The 22593-nt window shown below is 48.0% G+C and overlaps 1 protein-coding gene and 1 non-coding gene across 6 annotated transcripts in view; both read right to left on the bottom strand.

Moving 5' to 3' along the window:
- DOCK11 (dedicator of cytokinesis 11) overlaps window positions 1-9307 on the bottom strand; it is a 199309-nt gene extending 190002 nt beyond the window's left edge. For 3 of the 5 annotated variants that reach the window (XM_049644750.1, XM_049644752.1, XM_049644753.1), the window contains exon 1: window positions 8945-9306. In XM_049644750.1, coding sequence (XP_049500707.1) covers window positions 8945-9046 — 102 coding nt within the window. In that variant the 5' untranslated portion in view covers window positions 9047-9306. Of the gene's footprint in view, window positions 1-8944 lie in introns of all 5 variants that reach the window. The other 2 variants (XM_049644754.1, XM_049644751.1) reach the window with 2 other exon arrangements.
- Window positions 9308-18692: 9385 nt separating this feature from the next.
- On the bottom strand, window positions 18693-18766 carry TRNAK-CUU (transfer RNA lysine (anticodon CUU)). The gene has a single exon. It is a non-coding gene; the product is annotated as a tRNA-Lys (tRNA).
- Between the last annotated feature and the right edge of the window lie 3827 nt (window positions 18767-22593).

The following is a 22593-nucleotide window of genomic DNA, read 5'->3' as shown; positions in this document are numbered from 1 at the left end:
AGGTGCAAACCTCTTTAATCAGCTAATCTTGCCTACAATCTCATCTCAACCCGGGCTCTTCCTCCCCTTCCTGATCCCATTTGGAACACTTCCCTGCCCTCAAGAACCCTAGTCTTCGGGCACCCGGCTGGCTCGGTCGGGAGAGCATGCAACTCTTGATCTCGGGGCTGTGAGTTCGAGCCCCATGTTGGGCATAGACCTTAAACAAGTATTTAAAAAAAAAAAAAAAAAGGCCTAGCCTTTTGCCAAAACACAACGCTACACGCTCAGCCATTCCCTAGAATGTTCTCTCCACGTTAAACCTGACTCAACTGAAATCTGGTTTTGTCCTGACGACCCTCTCAGGACGACGTTGCTCATTTTCTTTGCCCTTCCCCTACCACCAAACACGCTTTTTCCCCACTTCGGCCAGGCTGAACAACCTCAGCACCATCTGGACTCCACCTCCTCTCCTCTTATCCTCCCCCTTCAAGAAAAATCCCCAAATCCAGTTGATTCTATCACTGAAACATTTCTTACATCCTCTCCCTTATCTCCATTCTCACTGCCTCGGGTAAGCCTTTCTTATCTCTCTCCGGAACTATGTAACTATATTTTAACTAGTTACCTGGCCTCCAGTCACCTAACACCTTGTCCATCCCACATACCGCTGCCAATATATTTCCCACATCCCAGGCACTATGTGCGGCACTGGGAACAGAGATGAATACACAGCCCCTGACTTCCTGGCTAGTATCCAGAAAGGGTAAGAAACACTTCCCCCTCCCCCATCTGTGACAGACTCTTCTAGAATACCTGTTTCCACCAGATCTTTTTGGTTTTTTTTTTTTTTTTTTAATTTTTTAGAAAAAAGGGGATGGGGGGCGGGGGGGGGGGGGGGGGGGGGGGGGGGGGGACAAAGAATCCAAAGCAGGCTCCATCCAGGCTCCAGGCTCCGACCTGTCAGCACAGAGCCCCACGCGGGGCTGAAACCCACGAACCGGGGGGGATCATAACCTGAGCCGAAGTCGGATGCTTAACCGATTGAGCCACGCAGGTGCCCCCCCCCAGATCTTTTTTTTAAACCTTATTTTTTCATTTAAGAGAGAGAGAGAGAGCACATGTGCACGTGAGCAGGTGAGGAGCAGAGAGAACCTTAAGCAGGCTTCATGCTCAGCTCCGGCAGGGAGGGGGGGGCACGCAGGGCTTGAGCCCAGGACGCTGGGATCATGACCTGAGCCAAAATCAAGAGTCAGACCTCCACTGGCGCCCCCTTTTCTAAACCTTTATGAACCACTTAGACATGAGACGCTTTCCACATACTACCTTCTTTAATGTTCATGAGAACGACACAAGGTGGGTACAACTATCTATCCCCATTTCACAGATAAGGAAAACAAGATCTGGTTACTTGCCTCTGATCTGGATCTGGTCACAAGCAGGTGACAGAAGCCAGATTCAAGCCCAGGTCTGACTCTTGAGACTGGGCTCTTGCCTCCCACATTTTAAGGAGGACAATGACATGCTGGACAAGAGCCCACAGGATGACCAGGCCGGCGAAGAATCTCGAGACCAAGTCACGTGAGCAACAGAGGAAAAGAAACGAAGTCTCTTTGGCTTTGGTGAAGAGTGAATTTAAAAATGACATGGTGGATGTCCCCAAATATTTGAAGGGTTGTCATGTGAAAGAGGAAGCAAACATAGCCTGTACGGCTCCAAACAGCAGGGGAAGGCCTGGCCGCGGTGGAACTTAGAGTAAATTTCAGCTCAAGAGCCTTTTCTAATGTACCCCTCTCTAACAGGGAGAGAGTGTTTAAGGAGTAGCTAAGTCCTCATTTGTCAGGGGTACTCGCAGGGGCCAGGAGTCTAGAGCAGCGTTTCTGTGCACATCAGAATCACCTTGGGTAGTTGGTAAAAATACAGATGCCTGGCCCCACCCCAGACTTATCGAAACAGAATCTTGGGGTGGAGACCGTTATTGCAAGACTTACAAACAAGGAAATAAGTCTGTAAGAAGGTTCACTCAAATCCTCAAAAGAAGAAATACGAATGGCTAATCAACGTTTGCAAAGCTGTTCAAGAGTAACTAAAGAAATACAAATTAGGACAGTGATGTACCATTTACCTCCTATCGGACTGCAAAGATTAAAAAATATTAATAACCAGTGTTGGCACGGGGGAGAGGGGAAATGAACACCGGCATTTTCTGACATAAGAGTAAATGGCAACAACGTTCTGCAGAGCAATTTAACAGCACGGTCCAGGGGCGCCTGGGTGGCTCAGTCGGTTGAGCGTGCGACTTCATCTCAGGTCATGATCTCACGGTTTGTGAGTTGGAGCCCTGCATCAGGCTCTGTGCTGCCAGCTCAGAGCCTGGAGCCTGCTTCAGAGTCTGTGTCTCCCTCTTTCTCTAACCCTCTCCCCTCCTCGCTCTCCAAAATAGATAATAAACATTTTATTTTATTTTATTTTTAATCTTTATTTATTGTTGAGAGAGAGACAGAGTGTGAGCAGGGGAGGAGCAGAGAGAGAGGGAGACACAGACTCTGAAGCGGGCTCCAGGCCCCAAGCTGTCAGCGTAGAGCTGTCAGCACAGAGCCCGACGCGGGGCTCGAACCCACAAACCGTGAGATCATGACCTGAGCCGAAGTCGGATGCTCAACCGACTGAGCCACCCAGGAGCCTCAATAAACATTTTAAAAATTTTAAAAAAAAGTATGTTCCAGAGGACTTTCCTTTTTCTTTTAATTAATTTTTACCTTCGAGTATAATTAACATAGTATAATATTCGTTTCATACGTACAATATAGTGACTTAACAATTCTATACATTACTCAGTGCCCTTCACAATACATGTACTCTTGGCCCCTTTCACCTGTTTCACCCTTCCCCCCTACTCACCTCCCCTCTGGCAACCACCAGTTTGTTTTCAGAGGGCTTTCTATTTACTATTTTTAAGAAACTTATTTCTTTTGAGTGACAGAGAGAAAGTGCGCGGGGGTTGGGTGGGGGTTCGGGGAGAGGGAGAATCTTAAGCAGGTGCCATACCCAGCACAGAGCCCGAAGCGGGGCTCGATCCTACATCCGTGAGATCATGACCTGAGCTGAAATCAAGAGTCCGTCGCTTAACCGACTAAGCCACTCAGGCACCCCTCCCGGAGGGTTTTTTTAATACTAAAAATGTGTCTAATGTTTGAGCAAGCAATTCCAACTCTGGAAATTTCTCCTAAAGGGACAATCTAGCAAGTTTGAAAATGCCTGCCCAAAGATGTTCCCCAGTTAATGTTTATACCAATGCTGTCCAAAAGAACTTTCTGCAGTGATGGAAAGGTTCCACGTCTGAGCAGTCTTATGTGGTGGCCACCAGCCACATGTGACTGCTATGCATTTGAACTGTGGCAAGTGCAATTTAAGAGCTAATTTTGGAAGTTAATTTATTTTTTTTTAATTTTTTTTTAACGTTTATTTATTTTTGAGACAGAGAGAGACAGAGCATGAACGGGGGAGGGTCAGAGAGAGAGATTGGGAGACACAGAATCCAAAACAGGCTCCAGGCTCTGAGCGGTCAGCACAGAGCCCGATGCGGGGCTTGAACTCACGAACCTCGAGATGATGACCTGAACCGAAGTCGGACGCCTAACCAGCTGAGCCACCCAGGCGCCCCTAAATGTAAATGTAAATAGTCACAGATGGCCAGTAGCCACTGTAGGGTACAACTCCCGTTTGTAACACCACAAAATGAGAAATGATCAAAACATAACACAATAAAGGATGATTACCTACGATACACTCATAGGGGAATTTTGGGCAATCTTTAAACATGACTATGTAGATTTATATCGACTGAAGTGAAGAAATAAATGTTCACAAATAGTAATAAGCAAAAAAAAAATTATTTTAAAGTTTGTATGATATTTTTTCATGTTTTCGTATATACATGCTTTTGTATATATGGAAGACTTTTGACATGCATATGCTAGAATTTTAACAGTTCCTCTGAGTAATGAGAGGATTATTCTCGTCTGCTTTTCTAACTTTTCTACAACAAATATGAATTTACTGTGTCACAAAGCAATAAACAGTTTTTTTTTTAACGTTTATTTATTTTTGAGACAGAGAGAGACAGAGCATGAACAGGGGAGGGGCAGAGAGAGAGGGAGACACAGAATCGGAAACAGGCTCCAGGCTCTGAGCTGTCAGCACAGAGCCCGACACGGGGCTCGAACTCACGGACCACGAGATCGTGACCTGAGCCGAAGTCGGCCGCTTAACCGACTGAGCCACCCAGGCGCCCCAATAAACGGTTTTTTAAAAAGAAGGCTTAACAATGATTAGAACAGGAAAGGAATCAATCCAGGGATCTGTTTCACATGTTTGTCTCAGCCCAGCACTGACAGTAAGGAGCCTACTTGGGAATCTATCTCTCTCTCCCTCTCTCTCCCTCTCTCTCCCTCTCTCTCTCTCTCTCTCTCTCCCCAAACCCCCCCCCCCCCAGCTCCCGCTTGCACTTTTGGTCTCAAAATAAATAAAACTTAAAAAACAAACAAAAACAAAAACTAATGCAACCGGCTTTATTCCACTGTGTTAAGTTGTTTGGTCCTATATTAAGTACGTTCCACAGATTCCCCTGGGAAGAGAGAGCAGGAAGGCCGATTCGTTTCCAGGCCTTCCCTAAATGCGAACCTAACACACATTCCAAGCCAAGGTGGCTGCGTGCGGTGGGTAGGGGGAGTCAACAGCTGCGGACGCTCTTCAGTAATTCTCAGCTTTTGGAGAGTTTTCCTCTACTAGAGTTATTATATATGAAATCTAGCTGGTGCCGGCCAGGGAAATATCCTGCCTCAAGCGGCTACACCCCGTAACATCTAGCAACTCTTTCCAGATCCTTCTCCGCACAAGGAATTGAGGGTCAGTTCCCCAGCAGTAGGCCAACAGTATTTAAACACCTACCAGGTGCCTTTCCCAGGCTGACACAGGGACTCCTCTTAAGGGCAGCCAGAATACAACGGGTTTAACAAATGCCTGTTTCCACCACCCCCCCCCGCCCCCACTCCCGCTAGCACAAATAGCTATAGCCCCAAATGTAACAGAAACAGCGTTAAAACTCTGCATTTTAAACGTGTGTGTACGTAAACACTTCTCCCTTAATCACAGACACTCTCAGGTTATAATACGCCTCCCCAAGTCCCTCCTGGGAAATCTCTGCCAGTGGTTAATTCTGTTATTATCCCTTTCCCCAGGTTAAAACTGACCTTCATGTAAACGTCAAACTTACAGGAAAATGCAGCAACTAAAACAGTCTCTTTCTCTGTCTGCTTCACCGTTAATAGAGTCACGGAAGCACTAATAACTGAATGAAAGTTTGAATCCACGACTACACGCTCTGTATAGCCCAGGCCTTCCGAATTTTTCAAACAGTGAGCAAAACTGAATGACGTTAGCACAAGCCAACAAGGGCGAAACTGTGTTAAAAAAAAAAAAAAAAAAAAGCAAAAAACACCTGAACAGGAAATACTGTATGTATGCTGTATATCTGTTCAGTTTGGAGGGTTTTCCAAGTTCTGGAGAGAGATCGCCAGAGGAAAGCGCGATGGGCTATGAGAATGGCTCCGTAGTGAAATCCTAGGAGTAGAGACGTGATTCCTTTCCTTGCACTTCGCTTTATCTTGCTTCGCTGATGCTGCATTTTTGACACATGGGAAGATCTATTGCAAACCTGCATCAAGCAAGTCTATGGGCACCATTTTTCCAAAAGCATGTGCTCACTTCTTATCCGTGTCGCCTTTCGGTCACTTCCTGCAATATTTCAAACGTCTCCATTATCGTCTATTTGCTATGGTGATCTGTGATCGGGGATTACAACTCCCTGTAAGCTCAGAGGATGGCCAGCAATTTTTTTTTTTTTTTTTTTTTTTTTTACCACGGAAGTATTTTTTTAATTAAGGTACGTACATTGTTTTTTAGACACAGTGCTATTGCGCACTTAACAGACTACAGTATGGTGTCAACGTAACCTTCATTACGCACTGGGAAACCAACAATTTCACTCACCTCACTTTATTGCGATAGTCCCTCTCCCGCAATGATCTAGAACAGAACCGGCACCACCCGTGAGGGATTCCTGTGTGTGACGCCACACTGAAGCCCTAACGCGAATGTCGGGGGTTTATAGCAGCAAGTGTAAATCCTACTTCAGCTGTCCCTAATAAACACGTTGGGGCTTAAAGCAGAAAAGAATCAGAAGTTATGGCGGCAGCTGCAACGTGGTCCACTTGTGCTCCAGCCACCCGTGGCCTTACTAACATTGGTCAATGGCTCTTTGTGTCAGAAAAGCAGGGGCCAGGAAAGAGCCGGTTAGGAAAGTCCACTCCCTTTAAGGCTGTTTCCTTAGGTCCTCATTGACTGGACTGCTTAGAAACAGCATTCACCAAGGTGCTATGGATAATCCAAAACTGATCCGTGTACATACTCTGGGCGACAGCCGCATACGAAGACCCAACCCCGGGCTGGAACTGATAAAAAAAAAACGAAGGAAGAAACTGGCAGTGACATTCACTTATAATTATGGGGGCACCTCACACTATGGCTTGAACGTAGAGGCTCAAAAGATAGTCACTGATTTAGATTCCTAGAATCTGTGCCCCCCCCCACCGCCTCCTGACTCCCCAAATCTCAGCGTGGATCACAAACCAGAGTAGGAAATAAATATCGTTCCTGTGCCTTGCCTGGTAAACATCTGTGGACTCAGTCCCAAGTAAACCAGGCTGGCAGCAGCTCCCAGAAGAATCTGCTCCCGCTAACAGTCTTTCCAGCTTTGTCACAGAGCCAATGGTTAGGAAGGGACAGCTGCACCTGTGCCACACAAAATTCTTTTTTTTTTTTTTTAAGGCTTATTTATTTTTTGAGAAAGAGTGCATGCGAGCTGGGGAGGGGCAGAGAGAGAGAGAGAGGGAGACAGGATCCGAAGCTGGCTCTGGGCTGACAGCGGAGAGCCTGATGCGGGGCTCGAACTCACGAACCGCGAGATCATGCCCTGAGCCCCACAAAATTCTTTTTAAAACCTAAAAGCCGGGGCAAGAATGCTAACTTTAACGTTTTGCTGCTGAGGGTGGCAGGTCAAATGCTGGTCAAATCCTAGTAGAGGTGTGCGGAGACCCATTTACTCTCTTGAGACCATCTGTCCACATCACAGGATCCCTTCACACCCTGCAGCAGGGGGCCAGCTACCTTGCTCAAGCATGGTTTTCTTTCTTCCCCATTTTAGGAAAGCGTTTCCTGTGCTAGGCAGATTGAATCACTTGTTTAACAATCACCCAAGATGAGAGCCCTGGTATAAATGCCCTGCACACAGCTTGCCTTCCTCTCTAAACTGGCTGTGATGACAATCGAGGTTCCAATGTGACCCCAACGGGACCTCATTCTAAAATCAGTGAGACACACAACAAGCCAAGTCCATTAAAACAACATTAAAGGTCTGGTTTTAGATCTGCTAAACAGCAGGATTAAACTTTCAAGGGTCCAGCCACGATAGAGAGATTTCTTTAAAGTCACTTGGCTTTGCACAGTTGTAGCTATTAGGGATCAGATCTTTATCTCAAAGGTACATATTTTACCTTTGATCCTCCTCCAGAACTCCCACTAATGTCAACTTTCTCCACTGTTGGGATCAAGCCCCTGGCCTCCCTTTAATGTTGGCTTTATCGCAGATTCTACAAGATCAACAGAAAAATTACAAGGAAAAGCTGTGAAGTTCCCTTCCAATGATAAGTTGTTTTAACAAAAAGAGCCCACACTGAAATGCTGAAATTTAAACACAGCAGATGAGACGCTTAAGGTAGAGGGAAAGGAGACAAAAAAAAAAAAAAATTTACAACAAAAACCCGAAGTAACAAAACAAACACCAATTAACCGGTATGATGGCTTATTTAAGGGTTTGCTCTCTAGCCCAGGAAATTGGCAACGAGTGTCTTCAAAACAGAAGGGACAAGTGCCCGTTAGCACCCGTCCGCTTTCCTCCGGAGCCAGACAATCCGAGCTAGGCAATCCGGATGAGGCTGAGGGTGCAATGGAGGGCTCCCAAGGGGTCGACACGCTTTCAAATCCCCATCCCCCAGCCCTGCCGGCTCAGAGGCACCCCCAGCCGTGAACGGTGGGGCTCTGACCCCCAGGTCCGCCATCCCTGGACTGGCACACACCATCTTCCCTCAAACCCACGGCCCCATCCATCTCCTTGCCTCCGGAGCGCTCCTGGGTCCCAGGGGACACCCTCGCCCAGTGGCGACCGACCCCGCGCGCACTCGCCCCGGAACCCCGTTGTTTGCAATTCTCCCCCTCCGCGGCAGCAGCAGCACCCCTTCGACACCCATCACCACCCTCTCCCCCGAGGCGGGAGGAAGTCGCTCTGCTTCCTCTGTTCTCACCGCCCGCCCGAGCTTGGGAGCCCGGGGCTTTTTGGGTGGGGTTCTTTTTTGTGTACACGATGTGTGCGTGTGTGTGCGCGCGTGTGTGTGTGTGTGCAAAACGCTCATCGCATCCTTCCGCCGCGGCTGCCTCAGGTGCCCGCAGGAGGGAATCGGGATCCCGTCTCCCCCAGGTCCCTGGCTTTGTGCCGGCTGCAGGGCGGCGCGAGGTCCGCACCCTAGCTCACACCCCCTCCCCCGCTCGGGCCCCGGTTCCGAGCGCGCCCGCCTGCCGCGCAGCCGTCCGAGCCCCGGATCGCCCGTCGGCGCCCGGCCGGGCGCACGCCTCCGCGGCGCCGGGCGGCCGCCGCGCTGTCAGCGGGCGCCGGGGACTCAGACCCCGGCCGGCGGCGGCTGGTGCGCAAACTTACTGAAGCGGAGCCGCCGAGCGCGGGGCGCAGCGGGCAGCCGCCGCGAGCGCCGCTGCAGTCCCCGCGCGCGGAAAGCCACCCCGTCTCTCGCCCCGGAGCGCGTCCCCCGGGGCGCCCGATGCCCCGGCCACTCACCAGCACTACGGAGCCCCGCACGGCCTCCGACACGCTCTGCCGGAGCTCAGCCGCCGTGCCGGGCTTGCTGAGCCGCTTGGTGAATTTGCGCACTTCGGCCATGGCAGCGGCGGGCAGGTCGCGGCGGGCGCACTCACTGCCCCGGGCCGGGGCGGCCGCGGCCGCTGCTGCTTCTTCTGTTTACCCGCCGGCCGACGGGCCACATCGCAGCTCGGCGGCGGCGCGGCTCCCGCGGCTCCTCCCTCCCGGCCGCGGCTCCTCCCTCGTTCCCTCTTTCCCTCCCCGGCTCGCCCGCGCGCTCCGCGTCCTGCCCCACGGCGGGGCCGCTCCCTCCCCTGGAGAGCCCGAGCTCGCTCGCGACCGGCCCCAGGAGGAGGGTGTGTCCGGCGAGGAAGGGTGTGTGCCGGGGGAGGGAGAGCTGGAGGGGGGGGGGGGCGAGGGTCACGAGGGAAGAGGGGGGAAGTGGCAGCCGCTCGGGCTCCGCCCGCAGCTGAGGTTGCTGGTGCAGCCGCATCCGGGAGGGGAGATCTGGCTGCTTCATGTTCCGTGTGTGTGTGTGTGTGTGTGTGTGTGTGTGTGTGTGCGCGCGCGCGCGCGCGCGCGCGGGGCGGGGGGGGTGTGTAACGAAATATCTCCAAGTGTGGGGTGTGTGCTACCCCACTGCTCCTTTCCCGCCCCAGAGGTTGCAGTGCCTGCAGGAGAGCGGGGGAGACTCTGGCGTCCCCCCACCCCGCAAGCCCCCAGGGCCGAGGCGGCGCGGGGCTGGGAAACAACGTGGAGCGGACGCCTATTGTGTGCCGCGCCGGGGAGGGGTCGCGCCCGAGGCGGAGGAGGGAGAGCGGTTTTCTGGCCGGAGCTGCTCGCCTGGGTTCCCCCACCCCCCCACACACACCGTTTTCTTACCCGGGCGTCCCGCCCGTGGGGCCGACCCGGGGAGGGAGCAGGCTTCGGAGAGTGGAAATTTGCAGTGGCTGTACCCACTCCCCCACACCACCCCCACCCGGGCGGGCGGGACCCGAGTGGCGGGGCCTGAGCCTGTGGCAGGTTGTCTGGTTCGGCAGTGACTGTGTGCTGGCGGTGGGGTGGGGTTGGTATTGGGAAGGCCATTGCCCGGAGTCTGGGGGACCTACCGGTCTTCTAGAAGCTTTCACACGTGCGTGCGTGCGCAGCTATCCCCTCTCCATTGCCCACTCCTTTCCTTATCCTATTCACCTTCCAAGAAATTATTTTCCGAGAATCAAAGAATGTCTTGTAACTAGATGCAAACGAACATGCTTAAGGCAGAAATAAGGATGGGAATCTTGAAGTACTGAGGACCCTGTAAAAGCTTCCCCACGTGAAAATTGAGAGGCCCTGCTGATCGTGGCAATTTTCCGTCTGGTTACTTCATTTGTCCAGAGTTTGAAACCGACCAACGCTTACTGAAGACCCTTGCAGCCTTTCTGAGAAGGTTCCTATCACTGCCATGGGGCATTTTCTGCACTTCGGAGATCACAGTGACCCCTATGTAAAGGACTTTGTTATGAAAACAAGGACACGGATGGTGGTTTCTGTGAACCCAGAAAAGGCCAAGTCTCTTCGCAGCAAATCTATTTTAGCAGCCATCACATTCGCCCCAATAAAGCACACAGGGAGAGTGGGAGAGGGCCTGATATCTGCAAGTCCTGTAAAGGTGACTGTATCACCAGTCTGGGCTTTGCACAGTGTGTATATAAAATTTGTTCACTGTTGGGGCGCCTGGGTGGCTCAGTCACTTAAGCCTCTGACTCTTGGTTTCAGCTCAGGTCACGATCTCCCGGTGTCATGAGTTCGAGCCCCTCCCCCGTTGGCACGGTCTCTCAAAATGAATAAACAAACGTTTAAAAAAATGTTTAAAAAATAAAATAACATTTGTTCACTGTTGAGTGTAGGTAGATCAATCACGGATTCATGCCCTACATTCCATGAATGCCTGCGTGGCCCGCACGGTTGATTACCTGCACAACAGCCATAGCGCTTTTTCTTTGCTAAGGGAGGCTGGATTTGCTTTCCCTATAGGGCAGAGCCACAGGGCTTGGAGAAGGTGGGCCCAGCGCCCAGTGAATTGTGACTGCTTTAAAAAAAATTGTAATAATCTCACTTTCCTTTACTAGAAGAATGGTCTTGACTCCCATTCAGTTTCGGCCAATGGCATATAAAAGAGAAGGGTGGGAAGAAAGCTCCTGAGAAAGTTTCTCCCCCCTCGATAAAAAGAGATGGGCAGGGAGACCTCTGTCTCCTTTTCTTTCTGAGAGGGGTGTTTTCTCATGATGCGTCTGCTTTTGGCAGCCATTTTATAACCACGAGGAAAGATTTTTATAGAGAAGCCGATCCAGAATCTGAATAGCATGCACCTGCTGAACCAACCCTAGTACTGCCCATCTCTGATTTCCTTTTTACATGATAAAAGTAAGCCGTTTGGGTTTATGCAACTATTGCATATTCTGTTGTTTCCAGCCAAAAAGCATCCTTCTGACTACAGACTCCACTGTAGCCATTGAAAGCACACAGGGTTGGGGGGGTGCCTGGATGGCTCAGTCAGTTAAGCGTCTGACTTCATCTCAGGTCATGATCTCACGGTTCGTAGGTTCAAGCCCTGCATGGGGCTCTGTGCTGATGGCTCAGAACGTGGAACCTGCTTTGGGTTCTGTGTCTCCCTCTCGCTGTCCCTCCCCTGCTTATTCTCTCTCTCTCAAGAACAAATAAGCATTTTTTAAAAATTAAAAAAAAAAGAAAGAAAGAAAAGAAAGCACACAGGGTTGATGTGGCGCCTGGGTGGCTCAGTCGGTTGAATGTCGGACTCTTGATTTCGGCTCGGGTCATGATCTCACAGTTTGTGAGTTCGAGCCCCGCGTCGGGCTCTGTGCTGACAGCTCAGAGCCTGGAGCCTGCTTCCGATTCTGTGTCTCCCTCTCTCTCTGCCCCTCCGCCGCTCACGCTCTCTCTCAAAAATAAATAAACCTTAAAAAAATTTTAGAATGGATGGTCAAGGAAGGCCTCTTTGAAGAAGTGAACATAGAGGTGAGTCTTGATGGAAAAGAAGCAGCCACCAGAGATCAAGAAGCAGAACCTTCCAGAGCTGGAGGAACAACAGGCGCGCGGCCTGGAGAAGGGAGCGGACTTGGTGCATTCGAAGGCGGGAGCAAAATAAAAAGGTCAGTGGGGCTGGAACACAGAGGAAGAAGAGTGGTATGAGATGCTGTCGGACAAGGAGGCAGTTTCTGCTGGACCGTGTGAGCCATCAGGAGCATTTGTCACACTGATCCTGCACAAACACCATCTGGTCATCTTTCAGGCTCCACGCTCATTCCTGAGGCTGTAGGTTTCACTTTTTCGCTTTCAGGCTTCTGTTTAGTTACATACACATTGAGTGTTAATGCTAGGCACTGAGGGAGAAAGCGGGACGAATCAAAGACACTGTCCGTCGCCTTCAGGAAAAAGATGAAAGTCTAGCAAAGAATGTATTTGTAAGGGGCGCCTAGGTGGCTCAGTCAGCTAAGCGTCCAACTGTGGCTCAGGTCATGATCTTGTGGTTGATGGGTTCGGGCCCCGCATCGGGCTCGGCGCCGACAGGTGCCGAGCCTGCTTGGGATTCTCTCTGTCTCCCTCTCTCTGCCCCTCCCGGACTCGCTTTCTCTCAAAAAATAAACAAACATTAAAAAAAAGTTTAGGGAAAAAAACAATGTCTTTCTGATACAAGGTAGTATGTAATAAAGACCATGCTTGAGGGAAAGAGGCTGGTGACATCGCATCCTGATTAGGGTCCCTGGATGGCTCCTTGAAGGAGGAGGTATTTAAGCTGGACCTTGAGGATGAGGAAGATTTGAACATGACTATTCTCACATAGTAAAGGGAAAATGTAGAGGCAATCCTACAGCTTCCAGTAGGGCATTGTATCGGGTGATCTCTTTCCACACTTAGTAAACACGTTCAATTTCATCACACACGTATCTACCCTAATTGAACCTGAGATTCAAGTGCTCGAGATGCCTTTGAGCCCTTGACCTAGAAATTCCACTTCTATGAGTTATGAATTCATGCCACACAGAAACTCTCACAGGTGAACTGAGATGCCTGCCTACAGATGCTCATTGTACCAGTGTTTGTAATAGCCAAGTATTAGAAACAACTTAAATATCCGTTCATAAGGGACTGCTCTATCTTCCATCCCTAGACCAGTGCCTGGCACACAGCACGTGCTCAAAAAATATTTGCTGAGTGAATGCGTGCGTCCATGCACGATTCATTCATACTAAGGAATTCTCTATAGTTATTTTTTAAAAAATGAGGTATAGGGGCGCCTGGATGGCTCAGTCAGTTAAACGTCCAATTTCGACTCAGGTCGTGATCTCACGGTTCGTGAGTTCGAGTCCTGCACATCCGGTTTGCTATCGTCTGCGCAGAGCCTGCTTCAGATCTTCTGTCCGCCCCACCCCAAACCCCTCCTCTGCTTGTGCTCTCTCTCTCTCTCTCTCAAAAATAAAATAAACATGAAAAAAAAAAGAATGAGGTATATATGTATGTACTCATGTGGAAAAAGCTCCAAAAGATACTGATAGAACACGAGTTGCAAAGGGGGTGCCTGGCTGGCTCAGTTGGTAGAGCATGTGACTCTTGATCTCAGGATCTTGAGTTTGAGCCCCATGTTGGGTGTAGATTACTTTAAAAAAAAGAAAGAAAGAAAGAAAAATTTAAGAAAGAAAAGAAAACGCATGGCCCTTGGCTCAGAATGTGTTTTGAATTTAAGACAACAGTAGAGGGGCACCTGAGTGGCTCAGTCGGTTGAGCAGACAACTTCGGCTCAGGTCATGAGCTCACAGTTCATGGGTTCGAGCCCTGCGTCGTTGGGCTCTGTGCTGACAGCTCAGAGTCTGGAGCCTGCTTCGGATTCTGTCTCCGTCTCTCTGTCTCTCTGCTGCTCCCCTGCTCATGCGCTCTCTCCCCCTACCCCTCACACCCAAATATAAATAAACATAAAAAATTGAAAAAAAAAAAAAAAGAAGAAGAAGAAGACGATGACAGAAGAACATTAACCAAGCAAGGGCCCGATCTGAGTGTGGAGTCCCATGCCACTCTGCACAGGCTGCACACCCATGAGGCCAATGGTCTATGTTGCTTCTCCTGGAATCCTGGTGGGTTTTTGACTGACAGAGGGACATAACGCGACTTCTGAGGCTCCTCATAAAAAGTGAAACATTGTCTATCTGGCTCTTTTGGACCCCTTTAGAGCCCTGGGCTGCCATTATAAGCAGTCTGTCAAGGGGCGTTTGGGTGGCTCAGTCGGTTAAGCGTGTGACTCTTGATTTCAGCTCAGGTCATGATCTCATGGTTCATGAGTTCAAGCCCCATGTCGGGCTCTGTGCTGACCGTGAGGAGCCCGCTTGGGATTTTCTCTCCCTCCCTCTCTCTCTTTGCCCCTCCCCTGCTTGCACACACACACTCTCTCTCTCTCTCAAAATAAATACATAAACATAAAAAAAAAAATAAGCAGTCTATCTTTTTTTTTAATTTTTTTTTTTAACGTTTATTTATTTTTGAGACAGAGAGAGACAGAGCATGAACGGGGGAGGGTCAGAGAGAGAGGGAGACACGGAATCCGAAACAGGCTCCAGGCTCTGAGCTGTCAGCACAGAGCCTGACGCGGGGCTCGAACTCACGGACCGCGAGATCATGACCTGAGCTGAAGTCGGACGCTTAACCGACTGAGCCACCCAGGCGCCCAAGCAGTCTATCTTGAGGCCACCATGAGATGAGGAAGCCCGGACTAGCCCATGTGGAGAGGGCACTCGGAGAGGCCCTGAAGTGACGAGACCCCTGGCCTGCACCCTGCTGCTTCGGTACCCCTGCAACTTCAGCTGCGCTCACCACCCGACCACAGTCACATGTGAGCCTCTGAGCCTCACCCATCTAGCCCAGCTCTTCCTGAAATTCCTGACCCACGGAAACCATGAAAGATCATACAGTAAGTGCCGTTCTTTTAGGCCAGTAAGTTTTGAGGCGATCTGTTATGTAACAATTGATAACTGGAGGGGCGCCTGGGTGGCTCAGTCGGTGGAGCGTCCGACTTCGGCTCAGGTCATGATCTCACGGTCTGTGGGTTCAAGTCCCGTGTCGGGCTCTGTTTTTGCTGACAGCTCGGAGCCTGGAGCCTGCTTCCGAATCTGTGTCTCCCCCTTTCTCTGCCCCTCCCCCGCTCGTGCTCGGTCTCTCTCTCACAAATAAAAAAATAAAGATTAAAAAAATACAGTTGATAACTGGAACAATATCATTAAAGCAAGGACAAGGTGACAGCCAGTGCCAGGAATGGAATAACAGTTACTTGTTATCCTGTGGTGGCACCAGTAGAATTCAGGGTCTAGGTGATATATCAGGTTTTTTTACTAGGCTCCACGCAGGACGTGAAGACCAGCGTGAGGCTTGAACTCACCACCTTGCGATCGAGAGTCAGATGCTTAACTGACCGAGCCACCCAGGTGCCCCACAGGCCCTAATTGATATATCAGAGCGAAAGGAACTGTGTCTGAATGTGTGAAACTGGTTTGGATCCTGTTTCTTTTTTCAACTAGTCTCTACACCCAACGTGGGGCTCAAACTCACGACCTTGAGATCAAGAGTCGCACACTCTATCAACTGAGCCAGCCAGGGGCCTCTGCTGGGTCCTGTTTCAATCAAACCAGCGTTAAGAGAATTTTGAGGCAACAGGAAATCTTTGAACAAGGACTGGATGTTAAATGATATTAAGGAATAATTGTTAATTTTACTACATATGACCATGGCATGACGGTTATGTTAAAAAGCAGTCTTCAGGGGCGCTTGGGTGGCTCAGTCGGTTAAGCGGCCGACTTCGGCTCAGGTCATGATCTCGCGGTCCTCGAGTTCGAGCCCCGCGTCGGGCTCTGTGCTGACAGCTCGGAGCCTGGAGCCTGTTTCAGATTCTATGTCTCCCTCTCTCTGACCCTCCCCTGTTCATGCTCTGTCTCTCCCTGTCTCAAAAATAAATAAAATGTTAAAAAAAATTAAAAAAAATTTAAAAAAAGCAGTCTTCATAGATTCGAGATGCAAACTGAAGTGTTTACAAATGAAACAACATGATGCCTAGAATTTGCTTTAAAATACCACAGAAAGTGCCAAGACCATTCAATGGCGGGGGGCGGGGGGGCGCGGGGATGGTCTGTTCACTAAGTGGTCCTGAGACAACCAGATCTCCACATACAAAAGAATGAAATTGGTCCCCTACCTCACTCCATATATAAAAATTAACTCAAAATAAACCAATGATCTCACTAGAAGAGCTAAAACTATAAGACTCTTAGAAGAAAACATAAGAACGTATCTTTATGACTTGGGATTTGGCAATGGATTCTTAGATTTGATACCAAAAGCATGAGTGCTAAAAGAAAAAATAGATAAATTGGACTTCATCAAAATTCAAAACTTTTGTGCATCCAAGTACATCATCAAGAAGGTAAAGAGAAAACCCATCGAATGGGAAAAATATTTGCAAAGTATGTATCCAATAAGATTTTAGTATCCAGAATGTACAAAGAATTATTTTTTTAAATGTTTTAATGTTCATTTATTTTTGAGAGAGAGAAAGAGGGAAAGGGAGAGAGAGAGAGAGAGAACACGAGTAGGGGAGGGGTGGAGACAGAGTAGGGCAGAAGATCCGAAGCCGGCTCTGAGCTGACAGCAGAGAGCCTGATGCGGGGCTCAAACTCATGAACCATGAGATCATGACCTGAGGCAAAGTTGGATGCTTAACTGCCTGACCCACCCAGGGACCCCCAGAATGTACAAAGAACTCTTATAACTCAACCAGAAAAAGGCAAACAAGCAATTAAAAAATGGGCAAAGGACTTGAATAGACATTTCTCCAAAGAAAGTAACAAGTGTTGGCCAGGACGTGCAGAAATTGAAATCCTCATACATCGCTAGTGGCAATATAAAATGGTGTTGCTGCTATGGAAAAAAACATTTGGCAATTCCTAAAAAATATTAAACATACAGGGACACCTGACTGGCTCAATCAGTAGAGCATGTGACTCTTGATCTCGGGGTCATGAGTTTGAGCCCCACATTGGGTGTGGATGTTACTTAAAAAACATCTAGAATGGGGGCGCCTGGGTGGCTCAGTCGGTTGAGCGGCCGACTTCGGCTCAGGTCATGATCTCACGGTTTGTGAGTTCGAGGCCCACGTGGGGCGCTGTGCTGACAGCTCAGAGCCTGGAGCCTGCTTCGGATTCGGTGTCTCCCTCTCTCTCTGCCCCTCCCCCACTCGTGCTCTGTCTCTCTCTGTCTCAGAAATAAATAAACATTAAAAAAAAATAAAACCAAAAAAACAAAAAAACCTAGAATTACCATATAATCAAGCAGTTCCAATCCTAGGTATATATATCCAAGAGAAATAAAAGCATATGTCCATATAGATACCTGTATGTGAATGTTTAGAGCAGCATTATTTGTAACAGTCAAAAGATGGAAACAACCCAAATATCCATCAGTGATGAACAGAAAAAAATTATGGTACAGACACATAATGAAATATTTTCAGCCATAAAAAGGAATGAATTACTGATACATGTTACAGCTTGGATGAGCCTTGAAAACATTGTGCTAAATGGTAGAAACCAGCTGCAAAAGATCAAGTATTGCATGATTCTTTTTGTATGAAATACCCAGAAAAGGCAAATCCATAGAGACAGGAAGCAGGTTAGCGGTTGCTAGGGAGTGGCAGAGGGGGAAATGGGGAGTAATTACTTAACAGGTATGAGGTGTTCTTCTGGGATGACAAAAAGATTTTGCAATTAGAGAGAGGGGGTGGAGAATGTACTGAATTTAAATGATTAACTGCAGAATATCATTCAACCTTAAAAAAAGAAGGAAATCCTGTCACATGGTATAATGTGGATGGACCTTGACACATTACATGGAGTGAAATAAGTCAGTCACACACACACACACACACACACACACACACACACCCTACTGTATGACTCCATTTATTTGAGACGTCTAGGTGGTCAAAATTATGGGAACAAAAAGTAGAATGGTGATTGTCAGGGGCTGAGGGGGTGAAGGGAAAGGAATGGAGAGTTGTTCAATGGGCATAGAGTTTCAGTTTTGCTAGATGAAAAAATTCTAGAAATCTGTTACACACACAACAATGAGAATATAGTTAACACTACTGAATGGCACACTTAAAAATGGTTAAGGTTGGTGGGGGAGCCTGGTGGCTCAGTTGGTTGGGCATTGACTTCAGCTCAAGTCATGATCTCATGGTTCGTGAGTTCAAACCCCACACCAGGCTGTCTGCTGTCAGCACAGAGCCTGCTTCAAATCCCCTGTCCCCCCCTCTCTCTGGCCCTCCCCAGCTCACGTTCTCTCTCTCAAAAATAAATACACATTTTTAAAAAAATGGTTAAGGGGCGCCTGGGTGGCTTGGTCGGTTAAGCGTCCGACTTCAGCTCAGGTCATGATCTCAGGGTCTGTGAGTTCGAGCCCCGCGTCGGGCTCTGTGTTGACAGCTCAGAGCCTGGAGCCTGTTTTGGATTCTGTGTCTCCCTCTCTCTCTGCTCCTCCCCCACTCATGCTCTGTCTCTCTCTGTCTCAAAAATAAATGTTAAAAAAAAAATTAAAAAAAAAATAAAAATAAAAATAAAAAAATGGTTAAGAGGGTAAATTTTATAGTACGTGCTTTTTATCGCAATTAATTTTTCTAACATCGACTCCGTGCCCAACGTGGGGCTTGAACTCAACGACCCTGAGATCAAGAGTCACATGCTCTACCGACTGAGCCAGCCAGGCGCCCCTCACAAGTTTTTAATTTAAAAAATGGTTAATTTTATGTTATATGGAATTCAGCTAAATTAAAAAAAATAGCACAACAAAAAGGGGGGGGGGATGGTAGACGAAACAAGATTAGCAAAAAGCCAGTAACGGTCGAAGCTGGGTGATGGGTACATGAGGATTCTGTATACGTACTATTCTTTCTGCTTTTGTGTACGTTGTAGATAAAATTTTCCAGAATTGAACACAGAGAGGGGCGCCTGGGTGACTCAGTCAGCTGACCATCCGACTGGTGATTTCGGCTCAGGTCACCATCTCAGGGTTCGTGGGATCCAGACCCACATCGTGGGGCACCATGCAGACAGTATGGTGCCTGCTCTGGGTTCTCTCTCTCCCTCCCTCTCTTTCCCTCCCCTGCTCATGCTGTCTCTCTCTCTCAAAATAAATAAGCATTTTAAATAATGGTTCTTTAGAAATAAATACATAGATAAACAAACAAATAAGTAAAATAGAGAAAGCATGTTGGTAAAATGGTAGCAGTAAAATACATACTGTCTATTTCCAGACATTTCCTTGGTCTAAAAGTTTAAAGTTAATTATACACTGGTAAACTGCTAGTATGTGCTAGTTTGGAGTGAACAATGGCATAAATAAGTAAGTAAGTAAGTAAATAAGTAACTGACAAGGAAGCCAGAGAGTGTTGGGAACAGTGATGTCTAAGGGAACATATTCCTATAGTTGTTCTTATGATGTGATAATCTGCCTTTTAAAATGGCGTGCTATGGGGCGCCTGGGTGGCTCAGTCGGTTGAGCATCCGACTTCGGCTCAGGTCACGATCTCGCGGTCCGTGAGTTCGAGCCCCGAGTCGGGCTCTGGGCTGATGGCTCAGAGCCTGGAGCCTGCTTCCGATTCTGTGTCTTCCTCTCTCTCTGCCCCTCCCCCGTTCATGCTTTGTCTCTCTCTGTCTCAAAAATAAATAAACGTTAAAAAAAAAAAATTTAATAAATAAATAAATAAATAAATAAATAAAATGGTGTGCTGTGCCCAAGAACTACTGAAAGCTTGTAAAAGATCACCAGGAGAATGAAAACATGATAGTCAGGGAACTAATGCATAGGAGGCATTTACCACCTAAACGTCACACTGAAATTCATTGTCCTCCCCAGTGACTGTAGTTTCTGTGACATTCAGAAATACTTATTAAATGCATGCACCATCAGGGCCTCCGTACTGAGCAATTCTAGAGAAGGCCAATCACATCCTAGACTATTCGAATGGCTCCCTGCCACCACCCCCACCCCCCACCCCCCGGAGAAGTGTGGGGACAGTCTATTTAGCAAGTGGCCTTGTGCTGGATAAACTCATCCTCCTCGCTCCCCAGGGATACTTGGGTGGAGAGAAAAGTTACGAACAAGCAAATAAATAAACAAAATAAACCAAAACCAGACTCTTACCGGCCTCATAAGGCCTGAATCTCACAAAAACGAGTGTAAACAGTTAGAGCCTTTGATTTCTTTGATTATCTAGAGTGAAATAATAATGGTTTCTGAAACCGCTGAATTAAAGAGTAGCTGTATGTTGTCGAGCGAGGTGTTTGTGTTCCTCTCTCTTCCCCAATGAATCTATTCAGAATGGCTCCTTCAGAATAAGCTACAATGAAAAAAATATATATATATGAGGTGATGGTTACATGTATATACAGATATATTAATATATATATAACAAGTGTGCTTTATTATTTATAAATGTAGCTTAATAAAGTTGAACGTGTGTATATATATATATATATACACAAAATATATTTATATACTATATATGTGTGTATAAACACTATATATATATATACACTATATACATAGATGATAGATGATAGATAGAGGATAGGTAGAGATAGAAATAGATATTCGTGTGTGTGTGTGTGTGTGTGTGTGAATGTTGGCATGCCTGAAGGCTCAGTCTTTGGACTTCTTTAGCTACTCTTGCATCCCTTGATGATCTGTCTTGTTTTTTTCAATGTTTATTTATTTATTTTGAGAGAGGCAGAGAGTGATCAGGGGAGGGGCAGAGAGAGAGAGAGAGAGAGAGAGAGAGAGAATCTCAAGCAGGCTCCTCACTGTCAACACAGAGCCCAACCGAAAGATCAGGACTTGAGCTGAAATGAAGAATCACATGCTTAACCGGCTGAGCCACCCAGGCACCCCTCCTTGGTGGTCTATCTTATCCAGTGTTCATGACTTTATATTCCATCTGTACCAGCACTGTCCGATAGAAATATAATGTGAGCCTCATATATCATTTAAACTCGATTAGCCAAGGGGCACCTGGCTAGCTCAGGCAGTAGAGCATATGACTCCTGATCGCGGGGTTGTAAGTTCGAGCCCCACATTGGTATAGGGATTACGTAAAAATAAAATCTTTAGGGGCGCCTGGGTGGCTCAGTTGGTCAAGCATCCAACTCTTGACTCAGTCATGATTCACGGCTCGTGAGTTGCAGCCTCACGTCGGGCTCTGTGCGGACAGCTCAGAGCCTGGAGCCTGCTTCGGATTCTGCGCGTCCCTCTCTCTCTGCCCCTTCCCTGCTCACACTCTGTCTCTCTCTCTTAAAAATAAATAAATGGCGGGGCACCTGGGTGGCGCAGTTGGTTAAGCGTCCGACTTCAGCCAGGTCACGATCTCGCGGTCCGTGAGTTCGAGCCCCGCGTCGGGCTCTGGGCTGATGGCTCGGAGCCTGGAGCCTGTTTCCGATTCTGTGTCTCCCTCTCTCTCTGCCCCTCCCCCGTTCATGCTCTGTCTCTCTCTGTCCCAAAAATAAATAAATAAATAAATAAATAAATGTTTTTCAAAAGTTTTAAAAAATCTTCTACTAGACATGATCAAAAAGTTAAAAAAAACCCACAACAGGTGAAAATAATTTTCTTTAAGATTTTTTTTTTAAAGTAAGCTAGCTCTACACCCAGTGTGGATCTTAAACTCACAACCACGAGATCGAGAGTCACATGCTCTACCGACTGAGCCAGGGAAGCGCCCCTCGATGCATTTTCTTTAATCCAATACAGGTTGTGCCCACTACGTTAGAGGAGAACATTGCCCTAAGTGAGATTTGTCATAAGCCAAAATGGCATAAAGCAAAGAAGCAATTACCATTAATTTATACGGAAAAAGGTTTGAGTGTTCCCAGACCTCAAAACAACCCGTCTTGGGCTTTTCTGATACCATAGGACACATTTTGCTAATGGATGCACAAAATAAGTGGAGACAGAGCACAGATTCTCACAGACACAGCTCAAAGCTACGGCTGCTGAGATGCCGAGATGCCGAGCGCTTTCCCAGGGCAGGGGCTTGGTGGGGCCACTCTCACGGTTTGGGGTGCACTGCCCCGATAACAGCTCACTGCCAAGCAAACGCAGTTTTCACCCTTTTTGCCTTGCCTGGTAAAAGTGAAAATCCTTGGACTTCTTTCAGTTAGCGAAAGCAGGTCCCAACGCAGGTTTTTAGTAAAAGCCAAGCGGCGGGACGCGACCTTTCGAAAGGCGAGGGAAAGCCGTCCATCCAAAATGCAATTTCAACGTGTGATTAATATGAAGTAAATATTCGTGAGATATTTTACTTTCGTTTTTTTCTGTGTTGTCTTTGAAGTCCAGTGTGCGTACGGGGCGCCTGGGGGGCTCGGTGGGTTAAGTGTCAGCCTCTTGATATGGGCTCATGTTGCGATCCCGCAGTTCGTGGCATCGAGCCCCGCGCTGGGCTCTGCGCGGGCAGCGTGGAGCCTGCTTGGGATCCTCTCTCTCTCTCTCTCTCTCTCTCTGCCCCTCCCGACTTGCACCATCTCTGCGTCTCTCAAAAT

The sequence above is a fragment of the Panthera uncia genome, chromosome X, assembly GCF_023721935.1.
Source record: "Panthera uncia isolate 11264 chromosome X, Puncia_PCG_1.0, whole genome shotgun sequence".
Taxonomy (NCBI): Eukaryota; Metazoa; Chordata; class Mammalia; order Carnivora; family Felidae; genus Panthera; species Panthera uncia.
The sequence above is the reverse complement of the archived record's forward strand: the minus strand, read 5'-3'. Positions and strand labels throughout refer to the sequence as shown.